Raw genomic sequence first — 12,945 nt, 5'->3', positions numbered from 1 at the left:
TTTTTACGGAACAGAAATCAGCAATTGACCTGTCACTTTTGCTCTGATAGCCATCTCTGGAAAGCAGGTCATGCACATATGTCTAAAGTGCCTCTTAACCGCATTTTATGAAGCCAGAAAATGTAATCCAATAATGATTTGACTTGCAAGAGAACAAGCGAGCCAGCCAGCTGGGAGTGATAGCATGCACCGTTAGCACTCCTAAAAAGCAGCTTGGACAAAAAACTAAAGCCAAATTCCACGTTCTTATTTAATTTCAGCCACAACAGAATCACACAGATGTTGTCACTAAAGAGTGGGCATTCAAACACAACAAAACAGCGCTGGCATTCATTTCGACTGTTGATACATACTTCAGCATGTTTGCAGCAGCAATGAATGATTCTCGTCTGTGCTGAGGCAAACCATACGCTATCTTTTTTTAGACTGCCTCATTTGCCCCCCTCCCAACCCTCCCCTCCTCACTCAGGTTCCCAAAGACAAATAGCATGGCACAAAACTAATTAGTAACCAGGAACTAGTTAGGAGATGCCCTTTGAAAAACATGTCCTGAGGCAGGATTTAAATATAGGGACAGAGTCAGTGACTGAGTGTGCCTAGGAGATCCCGGCCTGCAGGCGCGGCAGCACTTTGACCCTTGACCCTCATTATAGGGAGTGCATTCCTAGAGGGGTGAAACCCCTCACAGCACAGAGTACAAGGGCATGGGAGGACTGTAAGGCTCGTACCACACCAGCCGAGCGTGGTCTGGTGTGCCTCGATGCCCAGCCCACTGGCATCTTTAGAAAATACAGGACACAAGTGTGTATCATACCCTTGGAAAGATAAATCCATTTTTCATTGTTATACATCAGGCTTCACTTTGTTGTATTCTGAATTTTGTGCAAAAAATATTCCTCTTCAGAGTTTGTGATCCCAACCATCAGCAATGAACCACATCGTAGTGAGAAGAAGAAAAAAAGCAGAAGTGATGCAGGAGAGCTTAATATAGCTTTGACTGAGTGGTGTGAGGAGATGAAGAACACATTGAGACGAGCAGAAGATGAGTTGACGTGTATTAAATATGTTTCTCATATGTGATGAATGTGTTTGTGTGCGTGCCTTTCTCCTTTTAATTGCAAGCGGTGTGAATAGTGAGTTAAGCCTCCCCCCTTTCCTCACCCTCTCTCTCTCTCTCATGGGTTGATAATTCTCATCATTGCAAACAGACCTGGTTTACATTCATTAGCCCAACACTCACAGCAATCAGGCCACAGTGCCAGGGGCAATGGTCCTCTTTATAAAATCACATTGCCTAATAGCAGTGTTCTATAATTATATGCCATTAACATCTATCAAAATGTGCTCCTACATGCCGTGCATATTAGCAGAGGATTTGGCAGTTTGTGTTTGTAGAAATGCTTTCCTTGCTATTAGCATCTTCAGTAAGTTAGTGCCAGCTCAAAGACTGTTGCCAACATGTTATTTTTGTTTCACGTTTCTGTCACGTGAAGTGGTACATTGAGTGTGTGCATTAAAAATGCCCAGTTATGTGTGTCAGACTATCAATTACTGTAGCTGCAGTAGCCCTGAGGTGCAAAACACAACATCTAACAGCAAAACAACCACATCCATGTTGCAATTTGTAAAACTGTGTGTTTTAAATGTTCAATTTTCAGTTTTGTTGTTTTTCTGTGTGAAATATTCTCATATTTTGTTGGTTTTTGAATTGTTTGCTTTTTGTTTTTAATTCTGTTTCATTTAATTTGCTAGTTTGGTTTTTTTAATGAAATATTGTTAAGACTTTTGTGAAATTCTGTTGATTTTTCTTTCCTGTTTGGTAGTGTTTTACAGTTTAGTTGTTCTTTTGTTTTGTTGTCGTGCTTTCTCTTTTTCTGCATTCGAAGTGTTGTTTGGTGTAAACTCTTTCCTCTGTGTGTGGAAATGTTTTTTTTTTTTTTTTTGCATCTTGTTTTGTATTTGTTATTTTTCTTTTTTTGTTGGTCTTTGTGCCATTTGTGACATGCTATAGTGTGTTGCTTTTACTTTTTGTTGTTTTGTTAAATGCTGGTTTCTGTAGGCCTATTCTTGTTTTCAGTTTTTTTTGTTTACTCATTGAATTTTCTGTTTGGTTTTATGTGCGATATTTGCTCCATTTTTTTGAAATTATGTTGTTTATTTACTTTATGTGGTGGCATGTGAAATATCTTCCCTTTTGCTGTGTTTTTGCAGACTTATATGCGCTTTCATTGGTTATTTATTCAGTTGTTTCTTTGTTTTGTTGTTTCTAAAACATTGTGTTTTGTGAAATATGTTCCCTGTTTTGTTGTGATTTTGCTTTGTTGTTGTTTTCCTCTTTGTTGTGGCTGTGTTTTTTTTCTAAAATGTTGTTGTGCTCTGCTCCTCGAGGCCAGTGGACTATACAGGCTTTTAGCAATGTAATTAAATTAGCATCATTATGCATAATGCACCTTTGGGTTAAACGTACTATAACATTTTCCAAATAGACATAATTAATTTATCGATGAAAACACAAACAAATGATTTGTCTCTCTGCATCTGCAAGTTCATCTTCAGATTTGCTGTTTTTATGGCTCACTTTCTTTTAAATATTGTTTCCTTACAGGGATGTGGGAGTGAGGACAGGCTGCGATGCATCATCTGCAAGGCCAAGGTAAGCATATTGACGTGTGTTTTGAGGATTGAATGAGAGATTTGATGTCGTCTCATTCTTTAAATCTTACTGTGTGAAATGTAGGTAGTGAGCATTTAAACAAACACCATTTAAGCCATTGAACAGCGTCTGCATCTCAGAAAACAGATTTAAACAGAGCAGATCCATAATACTAATGAGCAATCAGATCTTTGTTTTGCTCTGTGATTTAGCTGATTTGCCAGCAGTTGTGTTGCTTATGAGCTGTAAGCTGTCTTTTATTCCTTATTATTGCAGCAGAGCACTCGCTGCACAAAAGGAGGGTGAAACATTACAATATTTGGCAAAGGATACAAGCCATGTAATGACAAAATCTGTATTCATTTCATGAGCACAAATTAATCATGCTTTCCTGTTACATTCCTAATGCAAATTTTCCGTCAACACATTGGGTCTTGTGTTTGCGCGTTTATTCGTACGAAATGGTGGAGCTGATGTGTCATCACAGATGGGGTTGCATGCTGGATAAGGTGGCTGCATTACTAACCATCTCAGATTAGGAAGTATGCTGTTGATGTGTTGTATGTATTCATGCTTGTGCTGTGGGTCAAAGCATCACATGCTGGCGACTCAGTGTTTTATTCATTGTTTGCTCCTCAGCGATGGGTTTGCTGTCTGCTCCTGAGTGTATGTATGCGAGGGGAGGGGGGGATTCACTCCACAGAAGAAAATGTCACAGTAACTTTGACGACGACCTTTCAGGATTTTAAGATATTTTAAACATGAAATCATGGCCAGACACTTGCACAGATTCACACTCTAATGAAACATTTAGTCTGCAGGGAAGTCTCCAGTGACTGTTGTTATTCATCCAGGAATGTGTGTTAGTTTCCACTTGGGGTCAAATAACAACTGGTCTTAAGCGTGATGTTGTTTTCTGTTATAGAAGACTGCCTTTCTGCCAACAGGGTGATGACTATGTTTCTTAGGTCCAAATACACCAAACCTTTCACTGTCCTATTTTTGTGTGTGTGTGTGTGTGTAGCTGAATACAAACCATAATAATACTGTAGGAAATGTGCCCACTGCTCAGTTCTACAAAAAAGGATCCAACAGTTTTTGAACAATGGCTTCTAAGCTTCTACGCTCTGGGTGGGTTTTTCCCATGGCAGCAGTTGACTGATATTTGAGCACAGAGTTTGACAACACGCCACTACTTTCTAACACTGTGTAAAAGTGAAGGCAAAATATAAAAATAGGCGCTGTCATTTTGCGCTGAAGATGTTTGCAACTAGAGTCCAGGAATATTGATCAGTTTAGAGACGTAGTATCGAATACCTGCCTCCACTGTAATCTTGACTGGACACTCGCTGTTTATAACTTATCTTATATTTGGCCTGGGCAATAAAACAATAGCAGTATATAGCAGCAATGGACACACCATCAGTAGCAATAGGAAAATCATTTGATAGAATGCTTGATACTCTCAATTGATTGCAGCTGATGGAAACCTCAATGAAAGCACAGAAGGAAAAGTTTCATTGCATGAACAAACCTCGGGTGTGTGTCCAGAAGAGCTTATCATTTCATGACCTTGGAGCCCCTTAATCCTCCATCGCTCTCTCCACTTATTCCAAGCTGATCTTCTGAGGTGGGGACCAGTGGTGGCCTTTGTGAGAGAGGTTTCACAGTCTTAAATGTCTCCCCCCGCCTCCTCGTGGCCTCCTAGGGCTGATTGACTCGCCATCAGGGTGAGGCCAGTGTGTGGTCTCCAATCCAGTTGGCCACTTGGACCTTTAGCCTTATTGTGGCACAGTCTTTCCTTTTTCTTTGTTTATTTTTATGTGTGTTATATTTTTATGTTCACTTGACAAATACACTTTATTTCGTGATCTTCATTAATAATAGGTTATAAAAATTCTCACTAATTATGTTGACTGAAATGAAACCTTCTACTGTGATTACTTTTATAGCTACATTGCCAGCTCTACTATATGCACTGATCTTACAGCAAATTTTTCTTTCAGTTTAACAGTAAGCACAAATTATCTCGCAATATAATCCAGTATGAATACCCTGCACTGACCTTAAACTAATATATGCCATATTACTTCTGTGCCGTGGTTGGTGTATAAAACAAAGTCCCTATTATATATAAAGAGAAGTTAAGGAAACACCACATGAACTGTCACACCAATCTGCAGACTCTCACCTGACTGGAATAATGTAAGTCGGTGTTGTTTAAATGGAGGCCGTTCTCACTGTTTTTCCTGACAGTATTTGGCTGCAGGCAAACATATTTTTCAGGCGTTAAACCACCTCTACTCGTCTTTTAGCTACGAGGGGACATTTCTCGCACTTTAGCAGCATCTCCAACTGACTGTCGCTGCACTTGTCTTGGCCCATTGTACCTATGGCATCATCATCAATTATTAATGCAGAGCAGTAAGTGTCTGAGAGACATCCCACTGAGAGACCAAACAGCCATGAACAGGGGTTAGTGGCAGGACCGCTGAATGCTGCAAGTGGCAGCTGTGCCATTTAGAGAGTGATTGTTGGGAAGCTTCTACTGTATATTGATATGAACTCTGCTACAGTAAGTTAATGCACCACTATAATAACATTTTAATGTCTGCAGTGGCACAGCCATTTAATATTTGTCCACAGAGAGATGTATATGTAGATCAGCAACGACTGTAATGATAGTGATAATCATTTGCGCTGCTATCACTCTGTAATGCATTACTGCAATCACCCTTGGTTAACATTAAGAGGCTTTAGCCATTAAGACTTTGAGCAAGCAGCGCTCATCATAGTCTCCAATTCAATGTGCCAGCCGTTTCATTTTCCTTTTTTTTCTTCTTCTTTTTGAGGGTCGAAGCTGTTTTTTTCTTATGTTGTTTTCCCTTTTTGCAACGGGGTCTCAGATGTGGGCCATTTGTATGAGTTATGCTAATTTGTTGGGGCAATGAATGCATTAATTTCATTAGCACATGGCCTCAAAGCAATAATTACCAGAGTAGGTGTGTCAGAAGCAATCATGTTAAAATTTGCCAGTTAATTATTAAGATTTTGTTCTGAGGGACCTGGATTTGACATGAGTCGCCGAGGGAAAAAAAAAGAGAAGAGAAAGTTAATGCATTCCAGTGGCCAAGGCTAGGTGCTTGTTGTTGAACACAGTGGGGGTGGCTGCAGCATTGTGGGCCTACTGGCACGATTTTTGCATGTTGACAGCTCACATTCTGGACTAATTACTACAAATAGCAGAGGGCTAGCTGGTGCTCGGTCAATCCAGGAGGGTGTAATTATAAAGAAAAGGAGTTCCAGAGCCGCCTAATGGCCTCTGCTCCCTCTGATTGGAGTCCGGTGGAAAAGACGTTGGTGGGGAGCTGAGAAGGAGGAGATTCACAGTTTACTTCTGGTCCTGAATGACTGGTTAAGAGGAAAGACTGTTTGTCTTAATGAAAAACAACAGTCATGTTTTGTATGCACCTTCACTTTGACAGTAGCTTTTCATAGATTTATTTTTTCTTATGACACAAAGCTCTATTACAGTGAATAATGCCATCAATTGGATTAGTTAGCATGCAAGCGATATATGATAGTAAAAGCAAACTACAAGTGCTGCTAATGCAAATGTCTTAAATCATTCGGGTCAAGCTTACAGGTCAGGTTTTATACAAACTTTGTGCTGATCGTTACTGCAAACATTGGCAGTGATTTTAATTAGCTGCATGAGTAAAGTAGAGCATTCTGATCTTGTTTATTGCTTGAATATGATAATGTGTGTTTGAAATATGTGGCAAATTATATGTTGCTTAAACATATGAATACCTCAGGCAGCTGTTGATTCAAATAGAAATGGACTCAAACTGAACACTAAAAAAAAAACAAAGATGCAGAACATGTCAACTCTTGGCAAGCGAGCATTATATCTGCAATGACTTCTCTGGTAATTTATTTTCCATGGCAACCACTGCAAAATACATGTTGACAAGGACTGGACCAATTTGAAAAGTGACTTTATTCTATGCAGAGGTCATCTATGCATGGAGCAAACATTGGATTCTGTGTAGCTAATAAGTTATTCTGAATACTCTCTGAGGCTGCGATGCTTTTTAAACTGCTACACTGCAATTTTGCTGTTTGGAAGTAGCAAATGTTTAATATCATGGCACTTCAATGCAGCTTGACTCTGAGGATTTTAAAATGTAGTTATAAATCTTTGGTGCAGGCTCATCACAAACCCTTTATTAGAGTTGCGTGCTGTCAATCACAGACACAGGGAGAGTCTTCTTCCTGAAGAGGGCGGGGACAGAAACAGCTTGACTGAATTTCGAGGTCGAGACACTCTGGTATTTTGATCTGAAAAAAATGAAAGACATTCTGGAGATGGATGAGAGACCTTAATTATTTTGCTGAAAAGGGGCACAATACCTTTTCAAGTGAAATTATTTGACTTCTTTCAACACACATTTTTGCTAAATTCTTTTTAAATGTGCTACTAAATGTTTTAGGCCACGGAACAAATGGAAGTCTTATCAAGGTTCTGGATTGCATTTCATTCATGTGACTTGAAACGAGAGGATGAAAAATTACTTCTGCACAAATTAATAAATGCAAAAGTAAATTATTACATACATAAATTAATAAAATGTTGATACATTTTAAAATGAAAATGACATTTAGGAAATTTTTTATTTCTACGTTTATTTCAGTATTTTTAGACTTCATTTGGTTCATGGTTTCTGTATTTTTACATTTATTTCTGTATTTCTAATTTTTTCATGCTTGGATTTATGTATTTCCGTGTTTTTAAGTTACTATTTTAGGAGGTCTTAAGCCACTAAGCCCTAATTATCTGTTACATCTAGTAACAGAGGATTAGGTAGGTAGATTGTTATATGTAGATATGAGTTATTTGCCTCTGTCAGGTTTGTACAGCTCTGCTTTATTAAAAAATATTGACAGAAAATACAGAAATAAAGACATGTAGTAATGCAAAAATAAATGAATGGGGAAATACAGAAATTTCCTAAATAACAGTTGAGGTGTTAAAGTATAGAAATTACGTCAGTATTTTCACACACAATGTATTTATTATACATGTTAATATATTGAATTTGTTTAATGATTTTTGGTCCTCTCTACTGGGCAAAAACATTTGACATTTATTACACTTGGTGTAGTGTTACAACTTTACAGCTGAACTGCCCGTTGTGTGATGTATCTGTTGCTTGCAAAAATGATGACAGCTTAGATGAACCTAACCCAATCATTGGCCACTGAAAGTCATAAGAGAGTAATCAGTCCAGATGGAGAGACACTGAGAGCTTAGTTTATGCAGTATATTCATAAAACATAAATCTTAAGACACAATTCTGCACCTTTTGCGAGCCTTCCCCGCCTTATGTCTCTCAAGTGTCTCCTTAAAGATGCCGACATCGACACTCCCATCCCCCTACTTTGAAAAAATGTTAATCATCACTTGATTTTATATGGAAAGCAGATTATCCTTTGATTTTGATGAATGCAGCAGCTGCCAGACACTTCATTTGACTAAAAGCAGGACATTCTGCCGAGGCCTCTCATATGTCACTAAGCCTCTGTCAGGACAGTACTGTGACAGGAGATGACACATGAAAGGAATTCCTCCTCATGGCTTTCCCAGGACAATGGAACATGGCCTTGAGGTAAGAGAGTGTATGTGTGTCTGTGCCAGTGTACACACACATGCTGTTTAGTTGCAAACCCCTTCATTACAAGAGTGGACACACATTAACAGAAATCTATTTGCTCTGTATGTCTCTTCTAACCAACACTTGGTTCACTTTCTTTAATTTCAATCATAGTCTTGAAATGGGAATTTTTTTTTAAGCTGCTTGTTTGTATATAAATTAGAGAAGTGCTGCAGCTATTGTGTTTTTTTTTTTTACAGCATTTAAACATCCCATATTGTTCCCCTTTTCAACAAATTAGTGAACGTCTCACACTTTTCCAGAATGCTCCAAGAAACCACAGCGATGGTTCATGTTTCTATGACTGTATGACCCCTGACTGCTGTGCTGCTGCCGTCCATGCCCACTTCAGGGAGAAAACTCTCTCTGCCTCTGTGATTGACAGCGCACAATAAAAATATTACCACTCAATGTTCATTAAAGACGTGGATGAGTGTGTGCGACCAGGACTTTCTATCGCTTCTAACTCTGAGCAAGCAATTTATATTAAAATACCGCTGAATTTACCACACAGCTGTAATTTTACAGTCATTTGTATCGTGAGTTTTTCAGATGATGAAGTTATAAAATCAGTGTTTTAGTGTTAAACAGCAACAGCTTAAAGGTGTGTTCTGATTAACATGTAGTCAGTCACTATTTTAAAGTTGTTTTGTGGTCTAACAGCAGAAACAGAAAAATATATAAATAACAGTTTTATTTATTAAAAAGTAGGAGTTGCTTCTTATTAGCAGCAGCTGAATTACTCCTGTACAAAAGATGTGTAAAATGTATAATATTTCCATTTAGTTTCTGTTTTAATGTCTCACTTTTTTCATAGTCTCATTTTTGTTTTGCAAAATAGGTTGCCATCAGATGTCTTCATAGTTTTAATTGACAGGATCAGCACTAGTTTAGAGGTTCCTACTACATGTTTGTAATATCAGCGGGGTGGAGATTCAGATTCAGAAAACTTTTTTATCCCCTGGGGGCAGAGGGCTGTTATTCTCAACTGGAAAGTTTTTTAAATGACTTTGTGATGAGAATGTTGTTGAATTTTCTGCATATGGATTAAACAAAGTGAAAAGATATCAGTATTTGCTGTCACTGAACTGAGCAGTATTGTTGGTTTGGCTTTTAAACAGAGCCTTGTCTGTTTTTGCTGCAGCTACAGCATGAGGTTTGGTTGAATAAGGTTGCAAACAAGATTTAATTTACATCATAGCAGGGTCAGTGTGTAGCCATTCTTCCCAGCAAAGACTGAGACTCTTGGTAATTTCACCCTTTCTATTTAACCTCCATGCCCTCCTTCTCTTTCCTGCCATTCGTCCCCAAGCACAATTCATTTGAGTTCCTGTTCAGGAGGGTCCCGAGGCTGATTAAATTAAGTTATCCTTTAATTGGCTTTCAGGCTTCCAAACTGAAACTGATGAAGAATTAATAACAGCTCCAGTTGGTCTACACACTATTGGCAACCTTGGAAACATCCTAAAAAAAAAAAAAATCAGAGGAGCCTTAGTCAGTCCCATTTCCCATGTGTCTGCTTTGGAAGTTCAATAATACAGCTGTGAGGAAAACATGGTCACAGTTGCTGTGTGGTCCCTGCTCTTGGTATGCACTTCATCTCTTTGTCAACACCCGAGACGTTTGGTGCAAACTTTGTACCCACAAAAACACAGCAGAGGCCAAAGAAAGCTCTTCCTAAGTACAGCGTATATTAATGTTCCTACTTCGACTAAAAGATACGTGTGAATCGAAAACATTAACAGCTCTCTAAATCCATCAATTGGTGATATAAGACTTAAAGAACTGCACATTCCTGTTAACCCTTTACAGTATGTTCTCTCTTATTTACTCTTCAATGAGGCACATGTTGTACACAGCAAACATAAGCCTAAAAAAGCAGCAATATGTCTGTCTGACAAGTGGTTCTGTGGGTATGGCTCAAAGAAAGGGAAATCGCTCGCAGGCTCCATTACGATGTAGGAAGCTGACAAGAGGAGTTATGAAATGGAGGCAAATGATGGCGGCTAACGTGAGGGTTTGAAGTTCACATATCATTAACATCCATGAAATCAACTTTTCCTCTGAATATACTCTTCCCCCAGAGTCTGCCTTTGTCTTCAAACAGCGCCAAAGCAATCATTATGCTCAGACATAATGCACCATAATGACAGTAATTTCAGTATCAAATTTTCAAATGTTAGGCCTTAATTCATTGTGGTTAAGTAGCTTAGTTGTAATTCACATTTCCTACCCTTCTTAGCAGAGTGCTCAAGGAATGAGACGTCTAAAGGAAGACAGGGAAGCGCCGTGTGTAGGAGCATTTCAAAGCTTCTATTCATTTAAATACAGGAGGTCTGCGGCACTAAATACATCCTGAAGCTTTTTTGTTTCTCCTCCGATGCCTAATTTAATTTTTCAACTTACATTTATGCTACATTGCAGTACGTAGGTTTGCGCATGTCATGAGGAAGCACCATAAATCCACACAGAGTTGAACGACAAATTGACCCTCTAAACCCAAAACATTTCTGGCACGATAGAAAGGCAAATCATCTTTTGTTGACAATTACAATTAAAGATTGACTTGAATTGAAGTTTCCAGCGGTTCTTAAACCGCCCATCTGTGACGTGCCATGCTGCTGTTAACGGAACCAAATCTAAGCTTAAAATCTTGATATTTCATCAAAATCACGTCGTTCTATTTGTGTAGAATCTGACAAAACTAAACTGTTTCACCAAAGAAAACAACAGTCATATGACAAAAAAATTCAGGGACTTTTCTGCTGAACTGCAGGCAGCGTTTACACAGAGCACATAGACAATGTAGAAACAAATTAGAAATCTAAGTAGCAAAATATGTATGTTGGTTGCTTTTTTTTTTGCTTTTTAAATACAAACTTTTTAAAAATATATTTTGCTCTTGTTTTACCTACTGTTGCCATATGTATATTGCTAATATGAATTGTTTTTTCCATATGTATGTTTAAAGAACATGGGAAGGCAGTAACAGTTAATATCTACCACCTTCTGTGAGAAGCTGGTAGGTTTTACTGAGAATTCCCTAAAAAAAAGTAAGTAGACAGGAACTATGTTCAACTGTAAATTAATAAACAAACAGTATTCAACAATTAAGCTCAAATCTTGTTGGATTTTTTATAATTATAGCACAATATTTAAAACATCCCTTGCTTTCTGTTTTTATAAGCACAGTGTTTATAAATATCTTGCTTTCTCTTCATGTTTAGTTTCTATGTGCAGCATATAAATATGAAACATTACGTTGGTGGCCTCGTGGCAGTGGTTTGCTAGCATTAAAAACTGCTCGTAGCACCTCTTTACAACTGCAGCTCACACTTGGGCAGAAGGCAGAAGTATTACAGAGAGCTGTTACCGTAGCAACTGAAAGCAACTGAAATAAGAAAGAAAACTGCAATTAACTGAACTATTTCAGTATTGGTTTCCTGCTGCTTTTAAATGGTACGGACATCTCACATATGCACTCGCTCATTCTCACTGCGTCCTCATAGCAGACTTTGCAAAGGAGGATCACTATATTCATTATAAGGGTCCCCACAGCCATTATGCACAGAATCTTTTGGTTCCAAACTGAGCTGTAAATTTTGAGAGACTCTGACACCCCTGCCCGAGGGTTACAGCAGAATGCTAACGAGGCCACAGCGACATTTCCATCACCATACAGTCAGTCGCACCATACATCAGCTCAGCGCCGAACATCTCCCAGCGACGCATGGAGTCAGTGACAATTTCAGACGTAACACTTTATTAGTGTCCCTCCCATCTCCACCGTGTAATGAATGAGGCCATTTAGACAGGATTTACGATATCTTTAAAACTTGATTGCTTAGAATTTGAGAATTATTCATAAGACTAAAGCATCATTTGTCATACAGCAAGTGCTGTTTTGTTGGGAACAAATGGTTTTGTTGTAGATTTTCAAATGAACTCCTTTTCATCTACTCCTCAAATAAGCCATTTGTATGCATATATGTCCAGGCAGAGGCTGTAATTAAAGGGAATGTGGCTCAGGTGACAACTCGCAATCAAGTTTTCTTCATAATGCATTGTGCCACTACGGAGCTGAGGTAACAGATATGGATGCATATGATTAAGAATACATCCACGTATTGGATTACACTGCAACTTTTGCTGAAACAAAGAGCACACTGTTCATACACTGCTATTACTGTCCCGTTTGGAGGTGTTTGGGATGTAGAATACATATCAGGTGGTAAAGGTAACCTCTGTTGAACTTCTCCTCTGATTGAACAATACATTTAAATAATTAAATTATCCTCCCCTGAGTTCCTGATTTCCACCATGAGAGCGAGAAAGCAGCGTCCTTGCCTTGTTACAAAGATTATTGTGCTCACTTCCCGAGGCAGTGTGGCCACGCTTTGTGTGCGATGCCGAGATCATCTCTCAATTACACAAGGATCCTGAGGCAGAGGGTGGGGACCCAAGTGAAGGACCAGTTATGTACACACATACACACACACACACACTGCCATAGCTTGGAGGCATGGCTTACTATAGCCACAGCCAAGAATGAGGCCTCTCAGGATAGATTTACAC

General features: G+C 38.7%; 1 protein-coding gene across 1 annotated transcript in view; it reads left to right on the top strand.

The window, feature by feature from the left end:
* Positions 1–12,945, top strand: part of LOC110949777 (uncharacterized) — a 78,038-nt gene that overhangs the window by 7,931 nt on the left and 57,162 nt on the right. The window contains exon 3 of the mRNA XM_022192001.2: positions 2,606–2,653. Coding sequence (XP_022047693.2) covers positions 2,606–2,653 — 48 coding nt within the window. The remainder of the gene's footprint in view (positions 1–2,605; positions 2,654–12,945) is intronic.

The sequence above is a fragment of the Acanthochromis polyacanthus genome, chromosome 4 (genome assembly GCF_021347895.1).
Source record: "Acanthochromis polyacanthus isolate Apoly-LR-REF ecotype Palm Island chromosome 4, KAUST_Apoly_ChrSc, whole genome shotgun sequence".
Taxonomy (NCBI): domain Eukaryota; kingdom Metazoa; phylum Chordata; class Actinopteri; family Pomacentridae; genus Acanthochromis; species Acanthochromis polyacanthus.
This window is presented reverse-complemented; position numbering and strand designations above follow the sequence as displayed.